The 25108-nt window shown below is 54.3% G+C and overlaps 3 protein-coding genes across 28 annotated transcripts in view; all 3 read left to right on the top strand.

The window, feature by feature from the left end:
* The first annotated feature begins 7232 nt into the window (after window positions 1–7232).
* ZNF358 (zinc finger protein 358) lies at window positions 7233–12287 on the top strand. Of its 9 annotated transcripts, none has more exons than XM_044948095.2 (3): window positions 7233–7304; window positions 10149–10254; window positions 10495–12287. In XM_044948095.2, exons 1-3 carry the CDS (start codon window positions 7248–7250, stop codon window positions 12210–12212), a joined length of 1881 nt encoding a protein of 626 aa, XP_044804030.1. In that variant the 5' UTR covers window positions 7233–7247; the 3' UTR covers window positions 12213–12287. The 9 variants fall into 9 exon arrangements, with proteins under 9 accessions (XP_044804030.1, XP_006046834.2, XP_006046833.2 ...); XM_006046771.4 differs by lacking the exon at window positions 7233–7304 and adding an exon at window positions 7446–7497; XM_006046770.4 differs by lacking the exon at window positions 7233–7304 and adding an exon at window positions 7539–7677.
* Window positions 12288–14703: 2416 nt separating this feature from the next.
* Window positions 14704–23564, top strand: MCOLN1 (mucolipin TRP cation channel 1). The gene is made up of 14 exons (XM_006046774.4): window positions 14704–14876; window positions 16893–17098; window positions 18140–18307; window positions 18394–18559; window positions 18950–19058; window positions 19278–19374; window positions 19604–19703; window positions 19875–19981; window positions 20089–20238; window positions 20365–20466; window positions 20824–20946; window positions 21312–21527; window positions 23104–23234; window positions 23337–23564. The coding sequence occupies exons 1-14, from the start codon at window positions 14846–14848 to the stop codon at window positions 23371–23373; spliced, it is 1743 nt and encodes a 580-aa protein (XP_006046836.2). The 5' UTR covers window positions 14704–14845; the 3' UTR covers window positions 23374–23564.
* A 102-nt stretch (window positions 23565–23666) lies between these two features.
* PNPLA6 (patatin like phospholipase domain containing 6) overlaps window positions 23667–25108 on the top strand; it is a 24306-nt gene continuing 22864 nt past the window's right edge. For 4 of the 18 annotated variants that reach the window (XM_044948092.2, XM_044948090.2, XM_044948091.2 and 1 more), the window contains exons 1-2: window positions 23668–23765; window positions 24888–24949. In XM_044948092.2, coding sequence (XP_044804027.2) covers window positions 24923–24949 — 27 coding nt within the window. In that variant the 5' untranslated portion in view covers window positions 23668–23765; window positions 24888–24922. Of the gene's footprint in view, window positions 23766–23811; window positions 24679–24763; window positions 24950–25045 lie in introns of those variants that run through there. The other 14 variants (XM_025293427.3, XM_025293428.3, XM_006046781.4 and 11 more) reach the window with 11 other exon arrangements.

Raw genomic sequence — 25108 nt, 5'->3', positions numbered from 1 at the left:
CAGATTTTTGCACATTGTGAAGCATTTTCTAACCAAGGAACTGACAAGCCCCACTATGGGTTGCCAGGAGAGAACAGAAACTTTACTCAAAATGTCTTCAGTACAGAAAGAAATTACATTATGATGATTCCGGTTTTATGTTATGGATTTATGTCTATCCCTCCTATATTCCACTTACTTTCCAAAAAAGGCATGTCATATGAACTGTAAAAACCAAAAGGGCTTATAAAATTAGATGAATAAAATAATCTTTTTAAAATTTTTATGTATTTACTTTTTTTTTACTGTGCGCAGTCCTTATTGCTGCTTGGGCTTTTCTCTAGTTGTAGCGAGTGGAGGCTACTCTCTAGTTGCAGTGCGTGAGCTCATTTCGGTGACTTTTCTTGTTGTGAGCACAGGCTCTAGAGCTCCTGGGCTTCAATAGTTGTGGCATGAGGGCTCAGTAGTTGCAGTTCCCAGGCTCTAGAGCAAAGGCTCAATAGTTGTGATGCATGGGTTTAGTTGCTCCATGGCATGTGGGATCTTCCCAGACCAGGGATCAAACTGTTGTCTCCTGTATTGGCAGGCAGATTTTTATTTTTTTAACTACTGAGCTACCAGGGAAGCCCAAATGAAATAGTCTTGAACATGGGAAAACAGATGACTCTTTTTGTATTTAGGCTATGCTTGGTCTTTGTTGTGACTCAGGCTTTTATCTAGTTGCCATGTGCAGGGGCTTCTCTTGTTGTGGAGTATGGGCTCGAGAGTACACATCCTCAGTAGTTGCTGCACTCGGGCCTAGTTGCCCCTGCATGTGGGCATCTTAGTTCCTCCACCAGGGATTGAACCCTCATCTCCTGCATTACAAGGCAGATTCTTAACCACTGGATCACCGGGGAAGTCCCCAAAGAGATGAATTTTTAAAGGAAAACATTCTGGTCAATTGTACTCATCACTAAGCATCAGACTTATCTCTTTCTGTCCTTCAGCAAATGATTTCATACTCTCACCCTCACTTTCATTATGTGAAAAATTGGGGACAGCAACAGTTCCTCCTTCATGGAGGGTTACAAAGAGTCAATACAATGTGCACATACCATCTTAAAGCAGGGCGTCACACTTGGCTGCAGCTCAATGAACAGTGCCTAAATTTTGTTAAGATCTTCAGTTCATTTCACTTCAGGCACTCAGTCATGTCCGACTCTTTGCGACCCCATGAATCGCAGCACGCCAGGCCTCCCTGTCCATCACCAACTCCCGGAGCTCACTCAAACTCACGTCCATCGAGTCGGTGATGCCATCCAGCCATCTCATCTTCTGTCGTCCCCTTCTCCTCCTGCCCCTAATCCCTCCCAGCATCAGAGTCTTTTCCAGTGAGTCAACTCTTCGAATGAAGTGGCCAAAGTACTGGAGTTTCAGCTTTAGCATCATTCCTTCCAAAGAACACCCAGGGCTGATCTCCTTCAGAACGGACTGGATGGATCTCCTTGCAGTCCAAGGGACTCTCAAGAGTCTTCTCCAACACCACAGTTCAAAAGCATCAATTCTTCGGCATTCAGCTTTCTTCACAGTCCAACTCTCACATCCATACATAACCACAGGAAAAACCATAGCCTTGACTAGACAGACCTTTGTTGGCAAAGTAATGTCTCTGCTTTTGAATATGCTGTCTAGGTTGGTCATAACTTTCCTTCCAAGAAGTAAGCGTCTTTTAATTTCATGGCTGCAGTCACCATCTGCAGTGATTTTGGAGCCCCCCCAAAAAAAGTCTGACACTGTTTCCACTGTTTCCCCATCTATTTCCCATGAAGTGATGGGACCACATGCCATGATCTTCGTTTTCTGAATGTTGAGCTTTAAGCCAACTTTCTCACTCTCCTCTTTCACTTTCATCAAGAGGCTTTTTATAAAGTTCCTCTTCACTTTCTGCCATAAGGGTGGTGTCATCTGCATATCTGAGGTTATTGATATTTCTCTTGGCAATCTTGATTCCAGCTTGTGCTTCTTCCAGCCCAGAGTTTCTCATGATGTACTCTGAGACCATAAGTTAAGGTCTTAGGTATTTCTATTTCAAGTATCAGAAACCTATCTCTATCTGCTCAAGCAGACAGGGATTTTATTGACTTAAGAAAGTCTGTAACTAGCAAGACTGCCAATTCCTTATCAGGCATGGTTTCTGCCTTGCTGCCTCTCAGTTCAAGCAGTGGCAAAAAACAAAACCAAAACCAAACCCAAATCCTAATAGTTAGTCCCTAAAGGAAGAGCTGTCTTGCATTAGAAAGTAAGGAACACTCTGATTGACCCATTTGTGTCACATGTCCAGCTGCAAACCAATCACTGTGTCCAGAGGGATGGGATGCTGTGATTGAATGACTGGATAATTTGGTTCTCCAAACCTCACCACAATCTTGGAGTCTGAAGGCCAACCTTGGTAGATCCTGTCTCCTAGCAACAGACCTGTGCCTGCCCATCCCCATAGCATCTATCTTGCCCCAGGTTACAATCTAGAGAGCAGACAGACTCAGCCAATAGGCTCGTCCCATTGAGGGTAATTGTGCCTTTAGAAACAAGCAGTGTTCAGTGTTTGAAAGTACCCACCAGATTTCTGATAATCCCAGCTTTATCTCCCCATCTCATTCCTAGAAACTTTGTTTTTTGGCCTGGGGCAGAGAATTGAGCTCTGGCAATCTCACAAAATCAGTTCAGTTTAGTCACTCAGTCGTGTCCAACTCTTTGCGACCCCATGAATTGCAGCACGCCAGGCCTCCCTGTCCATCACCAACTCCTGGAGTTCACCCAGACTCACGTCCATCGAGTCGGTGATGCCATCCAGCCATCTCATCCTCTGTCATCCCCTTCTCCTCCTGCCCCCAATCCCTCCCAGCATCAGAGTCTTTTCCAGTGAGTCAACTCTTCGAATGAAGTGGCCAAAGTACTGGAGTTTCAGCTTTAGCATCATTCCTTCCAAAGAACACCCAGGGCTGATCTCCTTCAGAATGGACTGGTTGGATCTCCTTGCAGTCCAAGGGACTCTCAAGAGTCTTCTCCAACACCACAGTTCAAAAGCATCAGTTCTTCAGCATTCAGCTTTCTTCACAGTCCAACTCTCACATCCATACATAACCACTGGAAAAACCATAGTCTTGACTAGACAGACCTTTGTTGGCAAAGTAATGTCTCTGCTTTTGAATATGCTGTCTAGGTTGGTCATAACTTTCCTTCCAAGGAGTAAGCGTCTTTTAATTTCATGGCTGCAGTCACCATCTGCAGTGATTTTGGAGCCCCCCCCAAAAAAGTCTGACACTGTTTCCACTGTTTCCCCATCTATTTCCCATGAAGTGATGGGACCACATGCCATGATCTTCATTTTCTGAATGTTGAGCCTTAAGCCAACTTTTTCACTCTCCTCTTTCACTTTCATCAAGAGGCTTTTTATAAAGTTCCTCTTCACTTTCTGCCATAAGGGTGGTGTCATCTGCATATCTGAGGTTATTGATATTTCTCTTGGCAATCTTGATTCCAGCTTGTGCTTCTTTCAGCCCAGCATTTCTCATGATGTACTCTGCATAGAAGTTAAATAAGCAGGGTGACAATATACAGCCTTGACACACTCCTTTTCCTATTTGGAACCAGTCTGTTGTTCCATGTCCAACATGTTCTAACTGTTGCTTCCTAACCTGCATATAGGTTTCTCAAGAGGCAGGTCAGGTGGTCTGGTATTCCCATCTCTTTCAGAATTTTCCACACTTTATTGTGATCCACACAGTCAAAGGCTTTGGCATAGTCAATAAAGCAGAAATAGATGTTTTTTTGGAACTCTCTTGCTTTTTCAATGATCCAGTGGATGTTGGCAATTTGATCTCTGGTTCCTCTGCCTTTTCTAAAACCAGCTTGTACATCTGGAAGTTCACGGTTCACGTATTGTTGAAGCCTCACTTGGAGAATTTTGAGCATTACTTTACTAGCGTGTGAGATGAGTGCAATTGTATGGTAGTTTGAGCATTCTTTGGCATTGCCTTTCTTTGGGATTGGAATGAAAACTGACCTTTTCCAGTCCTGTGGCCACTGCTGAGTTTTCCAAATTTGCTGGTATATTGAGTGCAGCACTTTCACAGCATCATCTTTCAGGATTTGAAAGAGCTCAACTGGAATTCCATCACCTCCACTAGCTTTGTTCGTAGTGATGCTTTCTAAGGCCCACTTGACTTCACATTCCAGGATGTCTGGCTCTAGGTGAGTGATCACACCATCGTGATTATCTGGGTTGTGAAGATCTTTTTTGTACAGTTCTTCTGTGTATTCTTGCCACCTCTTCTTAATATCTTCTGCTTCTGTTATGTCCATACCATTTCTGTCCTTTATCGAGCCCATCTTTGCATGAAATGTCCCCTTGGTATCTCTAATTTTCTTGAAGAGATCGCTAGTCTTTCCCATTCTGTTGTTTTCCTCTATTTCTTTGCATTGATCGCTGAGGAAGGCTTTCTTATCTCTCCTTGCTGCTATTTGGAACTCTGCATTCAGATGCTTATATCTTTCTTTTTCTCCTTCGCTTTTCACTTCTCTTCTTTTCACAGCTATTTGTAAGGCCTCCTCAGACAGCCATTTTGCTTTTTTGCATTTCTTTTCTATGGGGATGGTCTTGATCCCTGTCTCCTGTACAATGTCAGAAACCTCCGTCCGTAGTTCATCAGGCACTCTATCAGATCTAGTCCCTTAAATCTATTTCTCACTTCCACTGTGTAATCATAAGGGATTTGATTTGGGTCATACCTGAATGGTCTAGTGGTTTTCCCTGCTTTCTTCAATTTAAGTATGAATTTGGCAATAAGGAGTTGATGATCTGAGCCACAGTCAGCTCCTGGTCTTGTTTTTGCTGACTGTATAGAGCTTCTCCATCTTTGGCTGCAAAGAATATAATCAATCTGATTTCGGTGTTGACCATCTGGTGATATCCATGTGTAGAGTCTTCTCTTGTGTTGTTGGAAGAGGGTGTTTGCTATGACCAGTGCATTTTCTTGGCAAAACTCTAATAGTCTTTGCCCTGCTTCATTCCATATTCCAAGGCCAAATTCAAAGAAGTGCTAACTTCACAAAATCAAAGAAGTGCTAACTCTGCTTTAAGAAGCAGCAGATAGAGGGAGTTTGTATGTATCTTATAAGACCTTGCTGAAGACTTCATGGAAGCTCCCAGGTATTCCAACATCCTGATGTTTTCCTCCAAAGGCACTTGAGCCACAGTCTCAGGTGACACACTGTTGGAGTGCCAAGATAAAACAGGCAACAATTTAATCAGCTATTTTTCTACATAATGGATGTCTGGTCTCCTGAAAAAGGCTCTTCTACGGGGTGTGACATACATCTGGGGAGGTTGTGCACAGCACAATGTTCAAAGTCCTATTCATAATGAATATATATGTCTGTGGTGGCCCTGACCCTCTATTTTACCTTTGTTCAGCCAATTTCACATTTTACGTTATTTCCTTCAATACCCTTCCCTTTCCCGAAACTAATTTATAAATTAGTCAAGACTGTCATGACTGCAAGGAACAGATACCCACTAAACTAGCGACTGAACTGAACTGAACTGAAACTAGCTCAAATACCCAAGAAATTGGTTGGCTTGTGATACTGACAAGACTAAGGGCTTCAGGTATGGCTATATCCAGGAACTCAAGCTGGCTATATCCATGACCAACCTAGACAGCATATTAAAAAGCAGAGACATCACTTTGCCACCAAAGGTCTGTCTAGTCAAAGCTATGGTTTTTCCAGTAGCCATGTAAGGATGTGAGAGTTGGACTGTAAAGAAACCTGAGCGCCAAAAAAATGATGCTTTTGAACTGCGGTGTTGGAGAAGACTCTTGAGAGTCCCTTGGACTGCTAGGAGATCAAACTAGTACATCCTAAAGGAAATCAGTCCTGAATATTCATTGGAAGGACTAATGCTGAAGCTGAAACTCCAATACTTTGGCCACCTGATGCGAAGAACTGACTTATTGGAAAAGACTCTGATGCTGGGAAAGATTGAAGGTGAGAGGAGAAGGGGACAACAAAGGATGAGAAGGTTGGATGACATCACCAACTCAATGGACATGAGTTTGAGCAGGCTCGGAGTTGGTGATGGACAGGGAAGCCTGGCGTGCTGCAGTCCATGGGGTCGCAAAGAGTTGGACACGACTGAGTGAACTGAACTGAACTGAACTGAGGAGCTCAACCAATATAGCTATGGCTGTCTCTCTGACTCTCACCTCTACATCCTGGTACAGATTGACTTCAGTCTGCAGACTGTTCTTCCACACAACTCAGGAAGGTGGGTGCAGGTAGAATGAGGTACTGTGAACAGTTCATGATCCCAGAGGAAGAAAGAGATCCTCCAGCTACATGGCTTCATCCCAGACTTCATTCTTTGTGGCTGGGGGTGGGGGGTGAAGTTCTTGGGTTGATAAGTTTCGATTACAAGATACTGGGGGCTGTGTTAGACACAGATCTGTCTGGAGTAGTGGTGGGGGCTACACAAAGGGAAAACAAGGTGCTGAGACAGAGACTAGGCAGACAGAAACAACAGCTGTCTTTACAAGTATTACTGTAATGGGATCATCCAGCAGGATAAGGATCCAGGAACATAATCCAATTGCAGTCTCAAGTCTCTCAGATCTGCTGTGGACTTCTCCACAGAGGGGTAGAAAGCAGGTCTCAGGCCAAAAGTTCAGCCCAGATCTAGAAGATTCCAGAAGGAAGAGCAAAGTCTCCTGGGGCCCTGACCTACATGCAAGGGTAGGTGGTGTCAAAATTCACCAGCCAAGGACCATCAGAGGCACTTGTTTTGTCGTTTTTCAGTCATGTCTGACTCTTTGCAAGTCCATGGACTGTAGCCCTCCAGGCTCCTCTGTCCATGGGATTCTCCAGACAAGAATACTGGAGTGGGTTGCCATTCCCTTTTCCAGGGGATCTTCATGACCCAGGAATCGAACCCATGTCTTCTGCATTGGCAGGTGGGTTCTTTACCACTGAGCCCCAAGAAAAGCCCCATCAGAGGCACACCAGTAGTCAAAAAAGTTTGGTTCTTTTTAGCTTGTGCAGCAAGGAAGACCCCTTAGCAGGGTATCTCCAGAGGAGAGAGGTGGAGGACAGAAAGGCTTCTTATAGGATTCAGGTTTGTGCTGGATAGTTTTAAGTAGAGTTGAGAGCAGAAGCAATTCTAGCCTGGCTTTGTGAGGGAGCAGATTGGTGATTGGGTCTTTTGGTGATTCTTAGATGTAGGAGGATGGATGTGGGGTGGTCATTGGAAAGAAGCGGCAGTCATCTCCGTTAGTAGGGGGCACAGGGTATGTATTCATTTTTGAGGTTGCAGAGTGTCCTTGTGTCTATCTCAGCTCAGACGCGGTCACAGAGCGGCCTTGTGTGATGACTGTTTACATTCTGAGACCGTTGTTTATGTTCTGGTAAGAACATCACAGCCCAGCTGCCAGCTGCCAGGACTGTATTTCATACCCTCTTCACAGGGATCTCCATCTCCAGGTAAAGTATGCCCAGACTGCTTCCTAGACCTGGCTTATTGAAGAAGGAACAGGCACGGGGAGCCCACCAGTGACAGCCCTGCATGACCCTGGGAGGAGAAAGAGGAGGAGTATCCCCAGCTCTTTTCCTCGGAGGAGGAGTCTTAAAGGGAAAACGCTGGACTGAGCAAAGATACCACAAGTTTGTAAATTCTCAGCGTCTGAACTATGCTGATGTGTGTTTCCCGTCTGCAAGAGACAGAGACTGTTCGGTGTTCCTGGAAACGAGAGAGTGAAAGAGAGACAGAGTCGGAGACACGGGCGGGAGGCAGAGACAGGGAGAGAGGGGAGGAGGATGCAGAGACAGAGGGACGGAGGCAGAGAAAGTAACGAGAGAGGCCAAGACATGGAAATAAAGGGACGGAGGAACAGAGAAGGGACACAGAGAGAGACACAGGGGCGGAGAGGGATCAAGAGCGGCTGGGAGAGAAGCAGAAGAGGAGAGGCGGCGGCGGGGACAGCGCGGGCGGAGCCCGGCGCAGACAAAGGCGCGGCCGCGCGGCCGGGTGGCCCGGCCGGGACAAAGGCTGGCCCGGGGGGCGGGGGCAGCGATGGCGACGGCCGAGGCGGGCGCGGGCGAACTACAAGTCCCAGCAGCCCCCGCTGCGGCCCTCGGCCGGCCCCTCTCGCTCCCCGGGAGCGCCTGGCGGGGCCGCAGGGCCGAGGGGGCCGCCGGCGGGGCTGGCGGGCGGGGGGCTTCCTGCGGGCCCCGGGGGCGCCGGCGGGCGCGGCGGGCCGGGCAGGGGAGAGGGGCGCCGGGTGAGTGTCCCCGCGAGCGGGCCGGGCGGGCGGGGGCTGCGATGAGGGGGGCGGGCGCGGGGGGCCCCCAGCGCGGGGCGCGGCCCGGGGCGACCTCTGTCCTACCCCACGCCGCCGCCCCGCGCGCCCGCCCGCCCGGGGAGAGCAGAGCCTGGGGCGCGATGTGAGGGGGCCGCGCGACCTGCAGGCCTAGCGCGCCGGTTCCGCCGCTGCGGCCCCGGGGGAGGGCCCAGCCCAAGCTGGGCGCCGTCAATAGGGAGGTAGGGGAAGAGGGCACCCCTCGGCTGGGGGCGGGGGCGTAAGTCCAGAACGCCCCCTCCCCTGGAGGCGATCTGGATCCCCCACCCCAGGAGCCCAGGTATTGTTCCCTCAGACCCTCCAGCCTGGGGTCCGGAGTTCAGGAGACCCATCCTCCAGAGGGACCTCTCCCAGGACCCCAGGTGTTTCCCCTCACTCTCCAGTCTTGGGGTCCAGAGCACTGGAAGCCCCTTCCTCAGGAGGTGATCCAGGATTCCACCTGCCCCCAGGAACTCAGGGAAGGACCCCAGTTATGTCTCCTTGCTACTTGTAGCTCAGAGGTGGGAATTCAGGAGCCAATCTAAGGGTCTTCCCCCTACTAGGAATCCAGGGGTGACCCAGCACTGTCCCCCCACCCTCCATCATGGAATGTGAAGAGGTGAACTAGGAACTCAGGCCTCTCTCTGTGTGTATCCACTCCCAGTTCTGGGGTTGTGGCTCAGAAGGTCCCCCTCCCCCAAAGGAGAGCCAAAGTGCCCCCCAACGCACACCCACCCACCCCCACCTCAACCCCCCTCCCAATAATAGATCTATTTGTTGTTTTTCCCCCCAGGCCTAGCCATGGGGTGGGCATCACCTCCCCTTCAGATAATCCTGAGCTCCCCCTGCTCCCCAGAAGGGGTCCCAGCTTGTTTCTCTGTCCCACTCCCTACCTCCAGCCATGGAGGTAGAATTCAGGATTTTTCTTCCCAGAGAGGACCATCTCCATGCTTGAGCGTGGAGTCAGTCACTCAAATCATTCCTTCCTAGGAGATGGCCCAGGGGTCCCTCCAGTAACCAAAGAGAAGCCCAATGTGTTGTTTTGCCTACCCCGCAGCTAGGGGTTTTCTGGTGGCTCAAATGGTAAAGAATCTGCCTGCAATGCAGGAGACCCTTGTTTAATCCCTGGGTGGGGAAGATCCGCTGGAGAAGGGAATTGGCTACCCACCCCAGTTTTCTTGCCTGGATAATTCCTTGGACAGAGAAGCCTGGTGGGTTACAGTCCATGAGATACCAAACAGCTGGACTGGACTAAGCGACTAACAAGCTAGGGGTTAGAATTCAGGATCTATCCAATTGGGCAAACAGGTACACTGACGCCTGTTCCTACTCTCCTGGATAATGGGTCCATGGGTCTCCCTGCCCCCTCCAGGGGTCCCCATGCACACTCTACCTTTAGAAATCAGCATTCAGGATCTTCTATCTAAGACGGAACATAGGTGTTTTGACACTTAGTCATACCCCAGAACTGAAGTTTGGAATTCACGTTGTCTCTTCCCCCGGAAGCAAGCCCGGGGTCTCCCTGCGTGCCCCCAGTGACCCAGGAGAAGTACCAGATATTGTCTGCACCCCCCCACACACACACACACTCATCCCCCACAGACAGAGGCTTCAGAGATCACAATGTTTCCTCTCTAGGAGGTGAGCCAAGTTCCCTACCAGGAGCCCCCAAATATGCCACCCCCAACAATGGGACTGGAATTCAGGCCATGTACTTAGAGCAAGCACAGGAACCCAGACACCCACCCTCTTCCCCTCAAAGTGGCCATGGTCAAGGGGACTCTCTCTCCTCCACAGGACCTGAGCTTCCCACCAGAGGAGGAGCCCAGGATGGAGAGAGGGGCGGAGCCATGGAGCTGGGTGCTGGAGACCTCTAGTGCTGGGTCCCCTGACTTCTATCCAGGTGTGGGGCTGAGAAGGGAGGCCCCTCCCCATGTCCCACCAGGGTCCCTCTTCTCCCTGACCTGGCAGGAACCAGTGCAGTCTCCCTATAGCACGAAACAAGAGAAGGATCTGTGTGTTTACCCCAAAGCGGGATCTGGGGTACAGCTCAACTCCCTCTCCCTTCCCTGCCCAGGCTCCAAAAGAGACCCCGGGTTCCACAGAACCTACTCTCCACTCACCCTCTGCCCTCACCCCATAGATCCTGCCCCAGAAGCCGGTACTTCCACACCAGGGATGAGGCGTTCCGTCTTAGTCAGGAACCCAGGCCACAAGGGCAGGAGGCCCGATTATGAAGAGCTTGACTCAGACTCAGAAGACCTAGACCCCGACCCAGAAGAGCTGGACCCGGCTTCCGAAAACCCGGAGCCTGAGCCGGAAGACCTCCACACTGTCTCTGAAGACGTGGACCCCAGCTATGAAGATCTGGAGCCTGTCTCTGAGGCTCTGGATGCCGAGGCGGATGCTCCAGGCTCCATTTCGGGGATCCGTGACTCCAACCCCCAAGATCTCGACCCCCTGTCTTCAAGTTTCGACGACCCCGACGTCATCGGCCCGGTTCCCCTGATCCTCGACCCTAACAGCGACACCCTCAGTCCCACTGCCTCCCCAGACCTGGACTCCCTCTCTTCCGACCTCCCTGCCACCCCTGAGGTCCTGACCGCTGCCCCCGCGGTGCTCCCTGCACCTGCCAGCCCGCCCCGGCCCTTCTCCTGCCCCGACTGCGGGCGAGCCTTCCGCCGCAGCTCGGGGCTGAGCCAGCACCGCCGCACGCACAGCGGCGAGAAGCCCTACCGCTGCCCCGACTGCGGCAAGTCATTCAGCCACGGCGCCACGCTGGCGCAGCACCGGGGCATCCACACTGGCGCGCGGCCCTACCAGTGTGCCGCATGCGGCAAGGCCTTCGGTTGGCGCTCCACACTGCTCAAGCACCGCAGCAGCCACAGTGGCGAGAAGCCTCACCATTGCCCGGTGTGTGGCAAAGCCTTCGGCCACGGCTCGCTGCTGGCGCAGCACCTGCGCACGCACGGCGGCCCGCGGCCGCACAAGTGCCCGGTGTGCGCCAAGGGCTTCGGGCAGGGCTCGGCGCTGCTGAAGCACCTGCGCACGCACACGGGTGAGAGGCCGTACCCATGCCCGCAATGTGGCAAGGCCTTCGGGCAGAGCTCGGCGCTGCTGCAGCACCAGCGCACACACACGGCCGAGCGCCCCTACCGCTGTCCCCACTGCGGCAAGGCCTTTGGCCAGAGCTCCAACCTGCAGCATCACCTGCGCACGCACACGGGCGAGCGGCCCTACGCCTGCCCCCACTGCTCCAAGGCCTTTGGGCAGAGCTCCGCGTTGCTGCAGCACCTACATGTGCATTCGGGCGAGCGCCCCTACCGCTGCCAGCTCTGCGGCAAGGCCTTCGGCCAAGCCTCCAGCCTCACCAAGCACAAGCGCGTGCACGAGGGTGCGGCTGCAGCTGCGGCTGCCGCCGCTGCCGCTGCCGGCCTGGGCCTCAGCCCCGCTTCGATGCTAAGGCCAGGGCAGGCCTCCCTCCTGGGTCCGGATGCTGTCTCAGTGCTCAGCCCTGGCCCTAGCTCTGGCCTTGACCGTGATCCTGGCTCTGGGCTGGGCTCCCTCCCCAATCCCAACCTCAAACCCACCAGTGGCTCTGGATCTAGCCCCAGCCCTGATTCTGCCCTATCTTCTGACCCTAAGCCTGGGCACAATGCCAATTCCGACCTCCTGGCTAGCCCTGACCACAGATCTGGTCCCAGCCCCGACACAGATCCTGTGCCCAGCCCTGACTCCAACTCCAAGTCCCACCCTGACCCCGGCTCTCCCATCTGTGACACTGTCAGCCCAGCCCTCCCTGCGGGCGAGAGTCCCAGGTGGGTGCAGGAGCAAGAAGCCCTGCTTGGGCCCGATGGCTAAAGGGTGTGCTGGCACCCACAGGGGCCTGGGAAAGCGTGTGTTGTGCAGTTAGTAAAATCCTCCCACTGCCTCCTGGCTCTGTGTTGTCGTTCTGCTGTTGCTCTTTTCTCTCTAATGTGCAGCCTGTTCCTGGGGAGATGGGAGGGCATTGCCCGAGCGAGCCACACAAATGGAACCTTACTATCCTGGCTCCCTCCACAACATCCTCCTGGCGGCAGCTTTCCCAGGAGGTCTCATAGTGGTCCATCCCAGCAGTCGCCATTCTCTGTTCCCCCAGACCTAGCCACCCCAGTCAGGAGCGGACTCACCCTGCAGTCTGGGCTATGCTGCTTCCTTCTCTTTTAGAGTTAACTTTCCCACAAGTGGTGGGATTTCTGGCACATTGAATGTCTAGCAGGTGCATAGCAGAGGCTGATATGAAACCATGTGGGCAGCCTGCCCTTTCTGCTCCCCAGATTTACCCCCTTATCCTTCAAAGCCCATGTTGCAGGTACACCACAGGACCAAGGAGAGGTCACTCGCTTATGCATTCAATAAAAACGTGTTGATTGCTCAAGTCTCAGCAGGGAGCAAGATTAGCACGGCCTTGGTTCTCATAGAGCTCCCAGAGTTCAGAAACACTTAAAAAGCAACTATAGAGTATGGTGCATTCAAGAAGCATAACAAGACCTCTGATTTAAATAGGGGACAGCTTCCCTGTGGAAGGACTTTGTAAATCTAATCACTGCTACTTCAGCACTACTGTTGGTCCAGACTTGTGCTATGCATTTGCATTTTCTCACTTAATTCTTTTTTAAAAATAATTTTATTTATCTTTTGGCCATGCTAGGTCTTCATTGCTGTGTGTGGGCTTTTCTCTAGTTGCAGTGAGAAGGGGCTACACTTGGTTGTGGTGCACAGGCTTCTCATTGCCTTAGTTTCTCTTATGGAGCACAGGCTCTAGGCAGACAGGCTTCAGTAGTTGTGACTCACAGGCTCTAGAGCACTGGCTCAGTAGTTGTAGAGCACAGACCTAGTTGCTCCGTGCCATGTGGGATCTTCCCAGACCAAGATAGAATCTGTGTTCCCTGCAGATTCTTAATTACTGGACCATCAAGGAAGCCCTCTCATTTAATTCTCTCAGCAGCTCCATGAGACAGATAACTGAGTATTCCCCTTTTGCAAATGAGGACACTGAGGCACATGGATGGCATTTAAAGGAGTTTTTCAAAGACCCAGAAGTGGTGGTTGGGAGCATGTTATGACCAACCTAGATAGCATATTCAAAAGCAGAGACATTACTTTGCCAACAAAGTGTTCGTCTAGTCAAGGCTATGGTTTTTCCTGTGGTCATGTATGGATGTGAGAGTTGGACTGTGAAGAAGGCTGAGCGCCGAAGAATTGATGCTTTTGAACTGTGGTGTTGGAGAAGACTCTTGAGAGTCCCTTGGACTGCAAGGAGATCCAACCAGTCCATTCTGAAGGAGATCAGGCCTAGGTGTTCTTTGGAAGGAATGATGCTAAAGCTGAAACTCCAGTACTTTGGCCACCTCATTCGAAGAGTTGACTCATTGGAAAAGACTCTGATGCTGGGAGGGATTGGGCGCAAGAGGAGAAGGGGACAAAGGATGAGATGGCTGGATGGCATCACTGACTTGATGGACGTGAGTCTGAGTGAACTCCGGGAGTTGGTGATGGACAGGGAGGCCTGGCATGCTTTGATTCATGGGGTTGCAAAGAGTCGGACACGACTGAGCGACTGATCTGATCTGATCACCTGCCTTCTTGCCTAAGGCAAGAAGATTGTACTAAGGCCCTGGGGCCACTGAGATGAGATAGGGGAGGAGGTAGGTGGGGCTGGAAAAGAGGGCTCCAGTAGATTGAAGAGCGGAGTTTGCTTGTCATCCAAGAGAAATGGGAAGCTACCAGCAGGTTCTGACAGAGGACTATCAGTTATTTTTGGAAGACCCTTCTGGCTGCTGGATGGAGAGGGGAATGGAGGGGGATCAGAAATAGGAGTTTAAGATCAGGGAGGTTGTTGCAGTGGTCCAAGCCAGGAATGTTGGGAGACTCTGGGCTGACAGCCATAGGAGTGGAGGAAAGTGGTCCTATTTAGGATACAATTAGGAAAAGAAGTAGGATTGATGATAGTTCAGATGAGAGGGGGTTGAGAGTAAGGGAGGGTTTCTGGGAGGATGGAGCCGGACACCCTTGAGACAGGATCCTTATCCTACACCGCGGAGGGAAAGGGGTCAAGCATTAGACATGGAAGCCAAGAGATTGGCACTGGACGCCGGAACGACAGGGAGCCAGGACCCAGTCAGTCCTAAGTCCGCACGCTCACAGCCGGCCCATCCCCCAGCACATTGTCACCTTCGGCGCTAGGACCTCGCGACCGCCTAGAGGAAGCCAGCCGCTCTCCGAGGCACGCTTGCGCGCTGCTCAGGCAGGGGCTGTCGTGGCGCAGGGGGAGGGACCGGATTTGGTCGCCTGCCTCCCAGGCCGCGGTGGTCACGTGTCTGAGGCGCGAGTCAGCTGATGAGGGAGGGTTTGAAGCTGCACCGCCAGGGAGCGAGGCCGCAGTGACAGCGCGGGGCGTTCGGACCCCGGCTGCCCCGCAGCGCCCGGCGGCGTCCGGCGCTCCGGGCCCCGACATGGCAGTCCCCGTAGGCCCGCGCGGCTCAGGTGAGGGCGCAGGCAGCCCGGCGAGCTCCGGAACGCGGGTTGCGAACCTGCGGACGGCTTCTCCTACCTGGGACGGTAGAGCTCTGGGTTTCCCTTTCCTCAGCTCCCATGCCCACCTCTCAGCTTCCCGGTAGCGTCGGTATGGACTGACGGCTCCTAGAGCCTAGGCAGAAAGGGCAGGCTGCCCACATGTGGCGGGTGGGCACCAGCTTCTCCCCTCTAAGTGGCGGGACTCCGGGCTGTGCTCTGAGTGCCTTCAACTCAGGCAGCTGGCGAGCCGCCAGCTTCTCGACTCGCGGCGGCGAGGGTCCCAGGATTTGCATCCCGAGCCTAGATTCGGATTGCTTAGTTCTGCTGAAACTCCGACTGCGGCCCCAGCTTCTCCAACCCGCACCCCCACCCTCCCGCCCCAACGTCAGACTCCCAGACTCTGCTTCCCCAGGCCAGGAGGCAAATGCTCAGCTTTTCTAAACCCAAGCAGGACTGCTGGGGCTGTGTTGCCACTTTAAACCCAGGCGCCTAACTCAATTTCAGATCTCCAAACCCGTGGAAGCTCAGTTGCCTCTCATAGGGGAGCCTGGAGGAATGCCCATGTGTTGATCATCTCTTAAACTAGCTGCAGACACCTCAGAGATGTCCTAGTCATTGGAGCCTGGGGTGGATTAGCTGTGATCCCAACCAGGGAGGTGCCCCGCCCTCTGGCTTCCCATCCAGCTGTCTTGTAAACAACCACAACAACATCTGAGTGCCAAAGGGATCTGAAGGTGGCCCTCCCTGTGGGACAGGTTCTGAGAGTGTCCACATTTCATCTTGGTGGCTGGGCTAGGCAGAGAGCCAGCCAGACCTTGGAATGAAACAGGGTTCTTCCAGTGGGGATCATGGGGGTATGTCAGGGACTATTCTCGGCTGCTGTGACCAACTATGACCGGCAGTTGCTGAAGACTTGGACTTCCTCTTGGGCTGGTCAGGATTGAAAGGAATCAGTGGCGCTTAGAATAGCCTCTATTTAGGAGTTCCCTGGGCTTCCCTGGTGGCTCAGAGGGTAAAGCATCTGCCTGCAATGCAGGAGACCCGGGTTTGATCCCTGGGTCGGGAAGATTGCCTGGAGAAGGAAATGGCAACCCACTCCCGTACTCTTGCCTGGAAAATCCCATGGATGGAGAAGCCTGTAGGCTATGGTCTATAGTAGGCTACAGTTTATGGGGTCGCAAAGAGTCGGACACGACTGAGCAACTTCACTTTCACTTTCAGGAGTTCCCTGGTGGTCTAGTGGTTAGGACTTCGTGCTTTCATTGCTGCAGCCTGGGTTCAGTCCTGGTCTGGGAACTAAGATCCTGCAAGCCCTTGCTGCTGCTGCTGCTAAGTCGCTTCAGTCATGTCCGACTCTGTGCGACCCCATAGGCGGCAGCCCACCAGGCTCCTCCGTCCCTGGGATTCTCCAGGCAAGAACACTGGAGTGGGTTGCCATTTCCTTCTCCAATGCATGAAAGTGAAAAGTGAAAGTGAAATCGCTCAGTCCTTTCCAACTCTTGGCGACCCCATGGTCTGCAGCCCACCAGGCTCCTCCATCCATGGGATTCTCCAGGCAAGAGTACTGGAGTGGGGTGCCATTGCCTTCTCCGCCCTTAGGCCTGGCCAAAAAGAAGGGGGAAAAAACAAACAAACAAAAAAATAGAATAGCCTCTACTGTTGAGGAACTATTGAGGCTTAGGAATGGAATGCTTTGTAAGTATCAAATCCTTAGCTTCCTAGTGAGAGAATTTATTGCCCCATTTTGCAGTCGAGGAAGCTGAGACTCAGGGAAGCTGAGTGCCCTGAGGCAGGGCCAGGAATCAGTTCAGGCTCTTTCAAGTGATTTACCACTGCTGCAAATATCTGTAAAATGTTACAAATTTTCTGGTTTTCCTTAGATCTCTCAGAGTTCTTTCTTAGCTGGAGCTTGGGACCTGCCTCCCCTATTGGCAGGTAAACTTGTCTCGGCCTGGTCCCCACTTCCCCCTCCCTCCCATCTCACAGAGACGGAGCGGCTTCTGACACCCAGCCCTGGATATGGGACTCAGACAGGGGCTTCCCCAGCCCCTTCAACCCCTCCAGAAGAGGAAGATCTCCGTCGCCGTCTCAAGTACTTCTTCATGAGCCCCTGTGATAAATTCCGGGCCAAGGGTCGCAAGCCTTTCAAGCTTATGCTGCAAGTGGTGAAGATCTTGGTGGTCACCGTGCAGGTGAGACCTGTACCACTCGCCCCTGCCCCCAGAGTTTCACCTGTGGGCCCTATTTTCCTTGAAGGGGAAAAGCCTAGAGTCAGAGCCTAGTCCTGCCCCCACAGCAGCATGGGGCACTCATCAGTCGGAAGCCCTCTGGGACCTGCACAGGAGCAGCTCCTTTAAGCTTCACAAATGCCCTCTAAGGTCCTGGTCAGTGTTGTCGCCCTTTTTTTATAGATGAGACAAATGAAGCTCAGAAAGGTTAAGGGACTTATCCAAAGTCACATAGCAACTAAGCCTTGGGAGCTGGCATGTGGACCCTGGCAGTCTGATGCTGTGCTGACCCTCAAAGAAAACTGATCTGGTGGCTGCAGAGACCACTGCCCTCACTCCCTCCCTCTCCCAGGACCTGTGCTGGGCTCCAAGGACTCCGTGATGAGTCAGACTCAGCCCCTGTCCTGAGAGCTTCTGGTCTAGTGACTTTGGGTATGTCACCATGCTTCTAATCTCCCATCAGTAAAGGAGCCCAGTGAAGGGCTTCCCAGGTGACTCAGTGGTAAAGAACCTACCTGCCAATGCAGGAGACGCAGGTTTAATCCCTGGGTCGGGAAGATCCTCTAGAGGAGGACATGGCAACCCACTCCAGTATTCTTGCCGGTGAAATCCCACGGACAGAGGAGCCCGGTGGGCTATAGTCCATGGGATCGAAAGGAGTTGGACACGACTGAGCGACTGAACAGCAGCAAAGGAGCCAGCAGTGGTACTTACCCTGCGCAGTTCAGTCCAGTCGCTCAGTCATGTCTGACTCTGTGACCGCATGGACTGCAGCTCGCCAGGCTTCCCTGTCCATCACCAACTCCTGGAGCTTGACTCTCCCCATAGATTTGGGTTTAGCACAGCAGCTGGCGCCCAGTACACATGTAATGGACGTTAGCTGTTGCCGTGAATTCTATGAGCAGCCACTGTGTGCGTATGGAAGACCTGCCCTCATGGGGAGGGCCCTCTCTCTTCTCTCCCTCCACTGTGGGAGATCCCCAGCATCCTTGTCCCTCCTGCCAGCTCATCCTGTTTGGGCTAAGCAACCAGCTGGCAGTGACGTTCCGGGAGGAGAACACCATCGCTTTCCGACACCTCTTCCTGCTGGGCTACACGGATGGGGCAGATGACACGTTCGCAGCCTACACGCGGCAGCAGCTATACCAGGCCATCTTCTATGCTGTGGACCAGGTGCGAGTGGCCAGGAGCCAGTGGGCAGCTGGGCCCTCAGGGGAGAGCGGGTGGGGCTGACAGATCCTCCCCTCCTTTGCCCGCAGTACCTGACACTCCCAGACGTGTCCCTGGGCCGGTATGCCTATGTGCGGGGCGGGGGCGGCCCCTGGGCCAATGGCTCGGCCTTGGCCCTCTGCCAGTGCTACTACCACCGGGGCCACGTGGACCCAGCCAACGACACATTTGACATTGATCCGATGGTCGTCACGGGTGAGTGGGCTGGGCAGGGTTCAGTGGTCAGGAGCCCGGGCTGCTAGGATTAAAATCCCACTTGAAAATCCCTCCTGCTCATCTGGAAGACAGGGTGGCGAGGATGACGTGATGATTAGTAGGCTGCTTGGTGTGCAGACAGAGCTGCATGTTATGCTTCGCTGTCATTCATTCACTAAACACCTGGGACCACAGAGCGCCAGGCACTGGGGCCTGTGTACGGGGTTAGATAGACTGGGCCTGACCCTTGTGGGGTAGACAGCAGAAACAGACAAGTGTGGAAATACGAAGGGAGTGGTAAAGCAGGGAAGGGGGCTGTCGGGGACTCTGGGGAGACCTGCCTGTGCCTCCCCTGCCACCAGTGTCCCCTCCCTGACTCCCTGTCCTCAGACTGTATCCGGGTGGACCCCCCTGAGAGACCCCCCGTCCCCCCCAGTGATGATCTCTCCCTCTCGGATGGCAGCGCCAGTTACAGGAACCTCACGCTCAAATTCCACAAGTACTGTCTGACCGATCGAGGGGGCTGGGGGTGCGGGGAGGCAGGACTCCAGGCACCTTCAGTGTTGGGGGAGGGGGCAGCCACTTCCCCACAAGCCCGGGCTGGGCAGGCCAAGCTGCCACGTGAGCACTTCCTCTGCCAGCTGCAGAGTCAGCATGGGGCAGAGCACTGGCACTCAGGCAGAGCCCACCCACCCCCTCACCCAAGCCTCCCCGCCAGGCTGATCAACGTCACCATCCACTTCCAGCTGAAGACCATTAACCTCCAGAGCCTGATCAACAATGAAATCCCAGACTGCTACACCTTCAGTATCCTGGTGAGCCCACAGTCCCTGGGGTATGGGTGAGGAACCAGCCCATGATGGGGTAGGGTGGGGGGTGGGGCACAGGACTCCTGAACTCTGGAGCTGGGGGACCCTGGGCCAGGGGCAGTGTGGGGGTGATGGGAGAGGCTGGGGCTGGACAGACCATCCATCCTGCAGGTCTGGGAGCCTTGGGTCTGCCGAGGTTTACCCTGTCCCGTCTCATCTCGCTGCACCCCTGCAGATCACATTTGACAATAAGGCACACAGTGGGCGTGTCCCCATCAGCCTAGAGACCCAGGCCCACATCCAGGAGTGTAAGCACCCCAGCGTCTTTGGCCATGGTGAGCCCCCAAGCCCTGAACCAGTGCTGCCCAGGGGCTCTGAATCTCCCTCGGAGCCCCAAGCCCCAGACCAGCATGGACCGACCTCCTGACTCACCCAGAGAAACCTATGAGCCCTCTGACCAGCCCAAAGCAGCCCTGAAGACCCCCGGGCCTGGCCCCTCCCCGCAGGAGACAACAGCTTCCGGCTCCTGTTTGACGTGGTTGTGATCCTTACCTGCGCCTTCTCCTTCCTGCTGTGCGCCCGCTCACTGCTCCGAGGCTTCCTGCTGCAGAACGTGAGAGCCAGCCCCAGCCTCGCCCAGCTCTGGGACCCTTGGGGCCGCCAGGGTGGGGAGCCTCCCCTGCCCAGACCGGCCCTCACCCCACCCGCCTACCCCTGCAGGAATTTGTCAGGTTCATGTGGCGACGGCGGGGACGGGTCATCAGCCTGTGGGAGCGGTTGGAATTTGTCAACGGCTGGTACATCCTTCTGGTCACCAGTGACATGCTCACCATCTCGGGTACCATCATGAAGATTGGCATCGAAGCCAAGGTGGGTCCGGCCCACGCCCTGCCTCCCCACCCCATCTCCTTCCAGACCCTGGCCCCCTCTCCCACTCCCTGCCAATGCCATCCCCAGGGAAGGGCCGGATGGAGTTGACGCTACTCCCGCCCCTAGAACCTGGCAAGCTACGACGTCTGCAGCATCCTCCTGGGCACCTCAACACTGCTAGTCTGGGTCGGAGTCATCCGCTACTTGACCTTCTTCCATAAGTACAATGTAAGCTTCAGATATGCAGGCAGGGCCCTCTTGGTGGTGGCCACATGTCCCTTAATTCCCACCCCCTCGACCCCCAGATAAATCATACCCGTATTGCCATCAACAGCCCCTGCAGATGACCCACCAGGAGCCTCTTCCCCATACCTGCCCCCCCACCCCTGCCAGACATACCTGTCACTCTACATGGGCAGGGGCTATGTGAGCCCACTTTCATCCCCAACCCCTTGCCAGCTGAATCCAGCCAAGGGGGTGTGCTCTCAGCACCCTGCTGCCCCTTCTGAGGCTCCCTCCAGCTTCACTGGTCACCTCAGCTGTTGTGGGTATGCCCACACTGTCCCCCCACCCCTCCCTCCACAGATCCTCATCGCCACGCTGCGGGTGGCCCTGCCCAGCGTCATGCGCTTCTGCTGCTGTGTGGCCGTCATCTATCTGGGCTATTGCTTCTGCGGCTGGATCGTGTTGGGGCCCTACCATGTGAAGGTAGGGGCTGGCAGGGACCTGTGGGTGGTGCTCATGACCCACTGTCCAAGGGTCCCTGGCTCCCCTTCTTACTTCCTGAGTCTTCTGACACCAGCAGGTCCATCTGCTGTTGATCTGGTGACGCTGAATGACCCACCTTGATCCCTGGTCTCCAGCAATTCTATCCACTGTCCTCTCTGAACCCACCCAGTGACCCTGGCCTTGACCCTTATTCAGTGACCCATCCCCCCCAGCTGGCCTTACCGTGACTACTAGTGCTCTGTCTGCTGTCCCCTCTGACTCCCCAATGCCACTACCAGCCCCATCCCAGCCCCCGCCATGCCCCCAGCTTGCTCTGACCCCCCTACTACGCTGCCCACCTGCAGTTCCGCTCACTGTCCATGGTGTCTGAGTGCCTGTTCTCGCTCATCAACGGGGATGACATGTTCGTGACCTTCGCGGCCATGCAGGCGCAGCAGAGCCGCAGCAGCCTGGTCTGGCTCTTCTCTCAGCTCTACCTGTACTCCTTCATCAGCCTGTTCATCTACATGGTGCTCAGTCTCTTCATCGCGCTCATCACAGGCGCCTACGACACCATCAAGGTCAGCCACCTCCCTGTGGGCCACCCCACACGCATTAGCACACAGCCCCAAACTCAGGCTGTAAGTCCCTCGCGGTTGGCCACATCGGGGTGAGGCGAGAAGGACCCTGGGAAAGAATATGGGAGACTCCACGAGGCCAAAGGAGAGGTTAGCTCAGAAGTGGGGGGCCCAAGAGGGGCTGATACCATCACAGCTGCTGCATTCTCAGTTTTATCAAGGTGTGGGGCCAGGTAGGATTCCTGCATCTTTTACCAACAGGGAACCCAAGCCATTGGAGTAGGAAACGGCAACCCACTCCATCATTCTTGCCTGGAAAATCCCTTGAATAGAGGAGCCTGGTGGGCTATAGTCCCTGGGATTGCAAAGAGTCAGATACAACTGAGTGACTGAATACACACAAACCAAGCCATAGAGTTTCACTGACTCGCCCAAGGTTGGCTACTAGGCAGATGGTGAACCCGGCTCATCCCGAAACTGTGTGATTCCAGAAGTGCTGCTCCCAGCCCCTCTGTCCTGTGGGTCTAGGGAATGATGGTGGTCCTGCAGGCTGCAGGGCCCAGAGCAGAACGTGGGCGTGACAGGTAGACAGATGTGACACATCTGTCAGCAGACACATCTTTCAGCAGATGTGTTTGGGGGCCTATTGTGTTGCAAGCCTGGTGCCAGGTGTCTGTCCAGCACTGGTGGGCAGGATGGATAATGGACAAACCAGAGTATGGCAATCTACCGATGGAGGTGGTATAAACTGAAGGTTACAGAGGCCTCCTGCTTTAGACTGGTGTTGGGCTGAGTCCAGGCAAATTTCTAAAATGTGCTGTCTGGTCTCTGGCCACACACATGACTAGTTACACTTTGACTTTCATGAAAATGAAACAATTCTAAATTCAGTTCCTCACTCACATCAGGCATAGAGCAAGCACCCAAATGCCAGTGCAGTTAGTAGCTACCAGATTTAGACAGCATAGATATCAAACCTTTCTGTCATCTCAGAACATTCTGGATTGATGAGACAAGTGCCCAGGAGAGAGTGCACCAGGGAGAAGGAACTGCCAGAAAGGATTTGGAGAAGAGAGTGGTCCCATGAGGTTGGGAAGGGTGAAAAAGAGGCTGAAAGCCAGAACATCCCTGCAACTGGGAATGCAGAAGACTGCACCGGCCTGTGCCTGGACATACAGCCAGGCAACAGACATAATTCTGTCACTCAGACCAAGGACCCCTCATAGGTCTTCCTCTAGCACTTAAAGATCACATGTGTCTATCAGCCTTGGGGGTACAAACCCAGACCTTGCTTCCGCTGTGTGCACCCAAGTCAGTAGGTGGTTGCCAAGCACCCAGATTGGGTCCAGCATGGCTCTAGGTGGTGGACCCGCAGGCGGAGAGACACATTCAGTGGTTAGGGAATATCTCTAGGTGAAGCAAAGCACGGGGAACCAGCAGGTGGAGGGCACAGCATGTACAAAGCCCTAAAGGACGGAGCCTGGTTGGTCCACCAGGATCAGGGAGGAGATTCAGATGGTTGGAAAGGATGGGGAGGGCAGGGGTGTCTTTCATGTGGGTCCCGGGTCTTTCTCCCCAGCACCCAGGCGGAGCCGGCGCAGAGGTGAGCGAGCTCCAGGCCTACATCGCGCAGTGCCAGGACAGCCCCACCTCCGGCAAATTCCGCCGCGGGAGCGGCTCCGCCTGCAGCCTCCTTTGCTGTTGTGGCAGGTTCGAGGCTGGTTTGGTTCGGGTTTGGGATTGGCTGGTGGAAGGGAAGCGGACGGAGGGAACCGATGCTTTCCACCTCCGCTAACACTGCCCTTCCTTCAGGGACGCTTCGGAGGAGCATTCGCTGCTGGTGAATTGACTCGGACCCGGACTGCTACTGGACATTAGCCTCCTCACCACCACCACCCCCGGAGTGCGGAGACCCAAGCTTATTTATTTTACCCTTTGCTTTTAAGGGCCGGCTGCCCGTCGCGCCCCGTGAGGGCCTGGGCCAGTCGGGTCGGACGTTGGACAAGGATAGGGAGGGTGTTAAATAAACGGGAAAATAAACTTGTTCTCATTTGTAGTGGGAGGGGCATCCCCTGCGCCAACTGGTCGCGGGTCCCTTTAAAGCGTCGCCACACTCCGCGCGACCTTCCAAGCACGGCGGGGGGCGGGGCTGCAGTGAATAATTTAAAGGGGCCGCGCCTGCGGCGCTGGGCGGAACGCTAACGGAGTTGGCGAAGGGTGGACCCCAGCTGCGGCTCCTGGGTGAGTCCGGGTTTCCTTGGCACCCGCAGGGACATCCCTTCGCGGGTTGTTAGCGAGCCCTCGGCTTTCCTAAGATCTGTCTTCCGTCTATTCTCGGTAGCTCTCGACTTCCTGACTCTTACCCCACTCCCCCAGCTCCCGGCAGGTGTTTTCGCACCGGTAGCCAGGTGCATCCTCGGGTGGGAGGAGACCAATCCCCTGTGAATTTTCCAGGTACGGTCTCAAGGGCCCAGTGACTACCCCAGATTTCCATTAATACTCTGAGGTTGCCAAAACAGTCTCAGCTTCCCAGGAAAGTCAGTGATATTCCAGCATTCTTCAGTATCACGGTCCAACGACTCCAGGGATGTGCCCAACCAGTTCCGATTTTCCCAGTGATAGTCTTATATGCGTCGCAATCTCGATAACTTTCTATCGACCCTTGGTAACTCCAGCGTCCCTGGTTACATCTCCCAGCAATGGTCCCAGCCTCGTTCCCCGAGTCCCAGGGATGCTCAGCACCATCAGAAAACCCCTAAACTTTACTATTACGTGACAGTAAATCTCCAGCATCAACCAGTAACACTTTGCGAGCCCACTCCACTCCGAGCATCCGAGGATGCTACTGAGACCTCGTCATTGCATCACGACTCCTTGTGAAGGCGCTCCTGGCAGCATTCCGGCGGGAGCCAGGCATCTCCCCAGCCCCATGACTCGGGCCCTGTTTCCCTGGGGTGCGGCATCCAGTGTTCACAGAGAGTGCAGGGGTGCGGCCTAGGGATCGGGTCAGGATTGATCCTGCAGAGGGGGCCACCTGCTGGAGAAAACCGTGCCCCTTGGGGAACCTGTTCTCTGGCTGCTGATAATAGGTGTCCGACCGGCTGCCCTTTAGCCCCAGGGTGGGGCTGGACGAGTGGGGCGTCAGGCCGGCCTGGTAAGTAAGGAGACCCTGGTGGGGACCCGGGGACCCACCTCACTCCCTAGCTTGGGCCCCGAACTCAGTTTGCCCCACCCTCCAGCCGTCCCCAAGCCGGCAGAGACACCTCCCGGCAGTAAGGGTAAGAAGAGGGCAGGGCTTGCTGCAGGGGAGAGGCGGCCCAGAGTGACGACTTGCCCGGGTTGCTCCGGCTTCTCATTCCCCAGGAGTGCCAGACGTGCAGCCCTGCCTGAAGAAACAGATGGACGCCCCGCTGCAAACCGGAATGGTAAGGATTGGAGGTTGTGCGCCTCCGCGGGGACTACGGTTCCCGACGTGCTTAGCGCGCATCAGCGCGGTCCCGCGATAACTAGGCTGCGTCTGTTCAGGCTGAACTACATTTCCCGGCGTGCACTGCGGGCCGCCGAACCTCCAGAAAGCGTTGACT

This window comes from Bubalus bubalis, chromosome 9 (genome assembly GCF_019923935.1).
Source record: "Bubalus bubalis isolate 160015118507 breed Murrah chromosome 9, NDDB_SH_1, whole genome shotgun sequence".
In the NCBI taxonomy this organism is placed as follows: Eukaryota; Metazoa; Chordata; class Mammalia; order Artiodactyla; family Bovidae; genus Bubalus; species Bubalus bubalis.
This window is presented reverse-complemented; position numbering and strand designations above follow the sequence as displayed.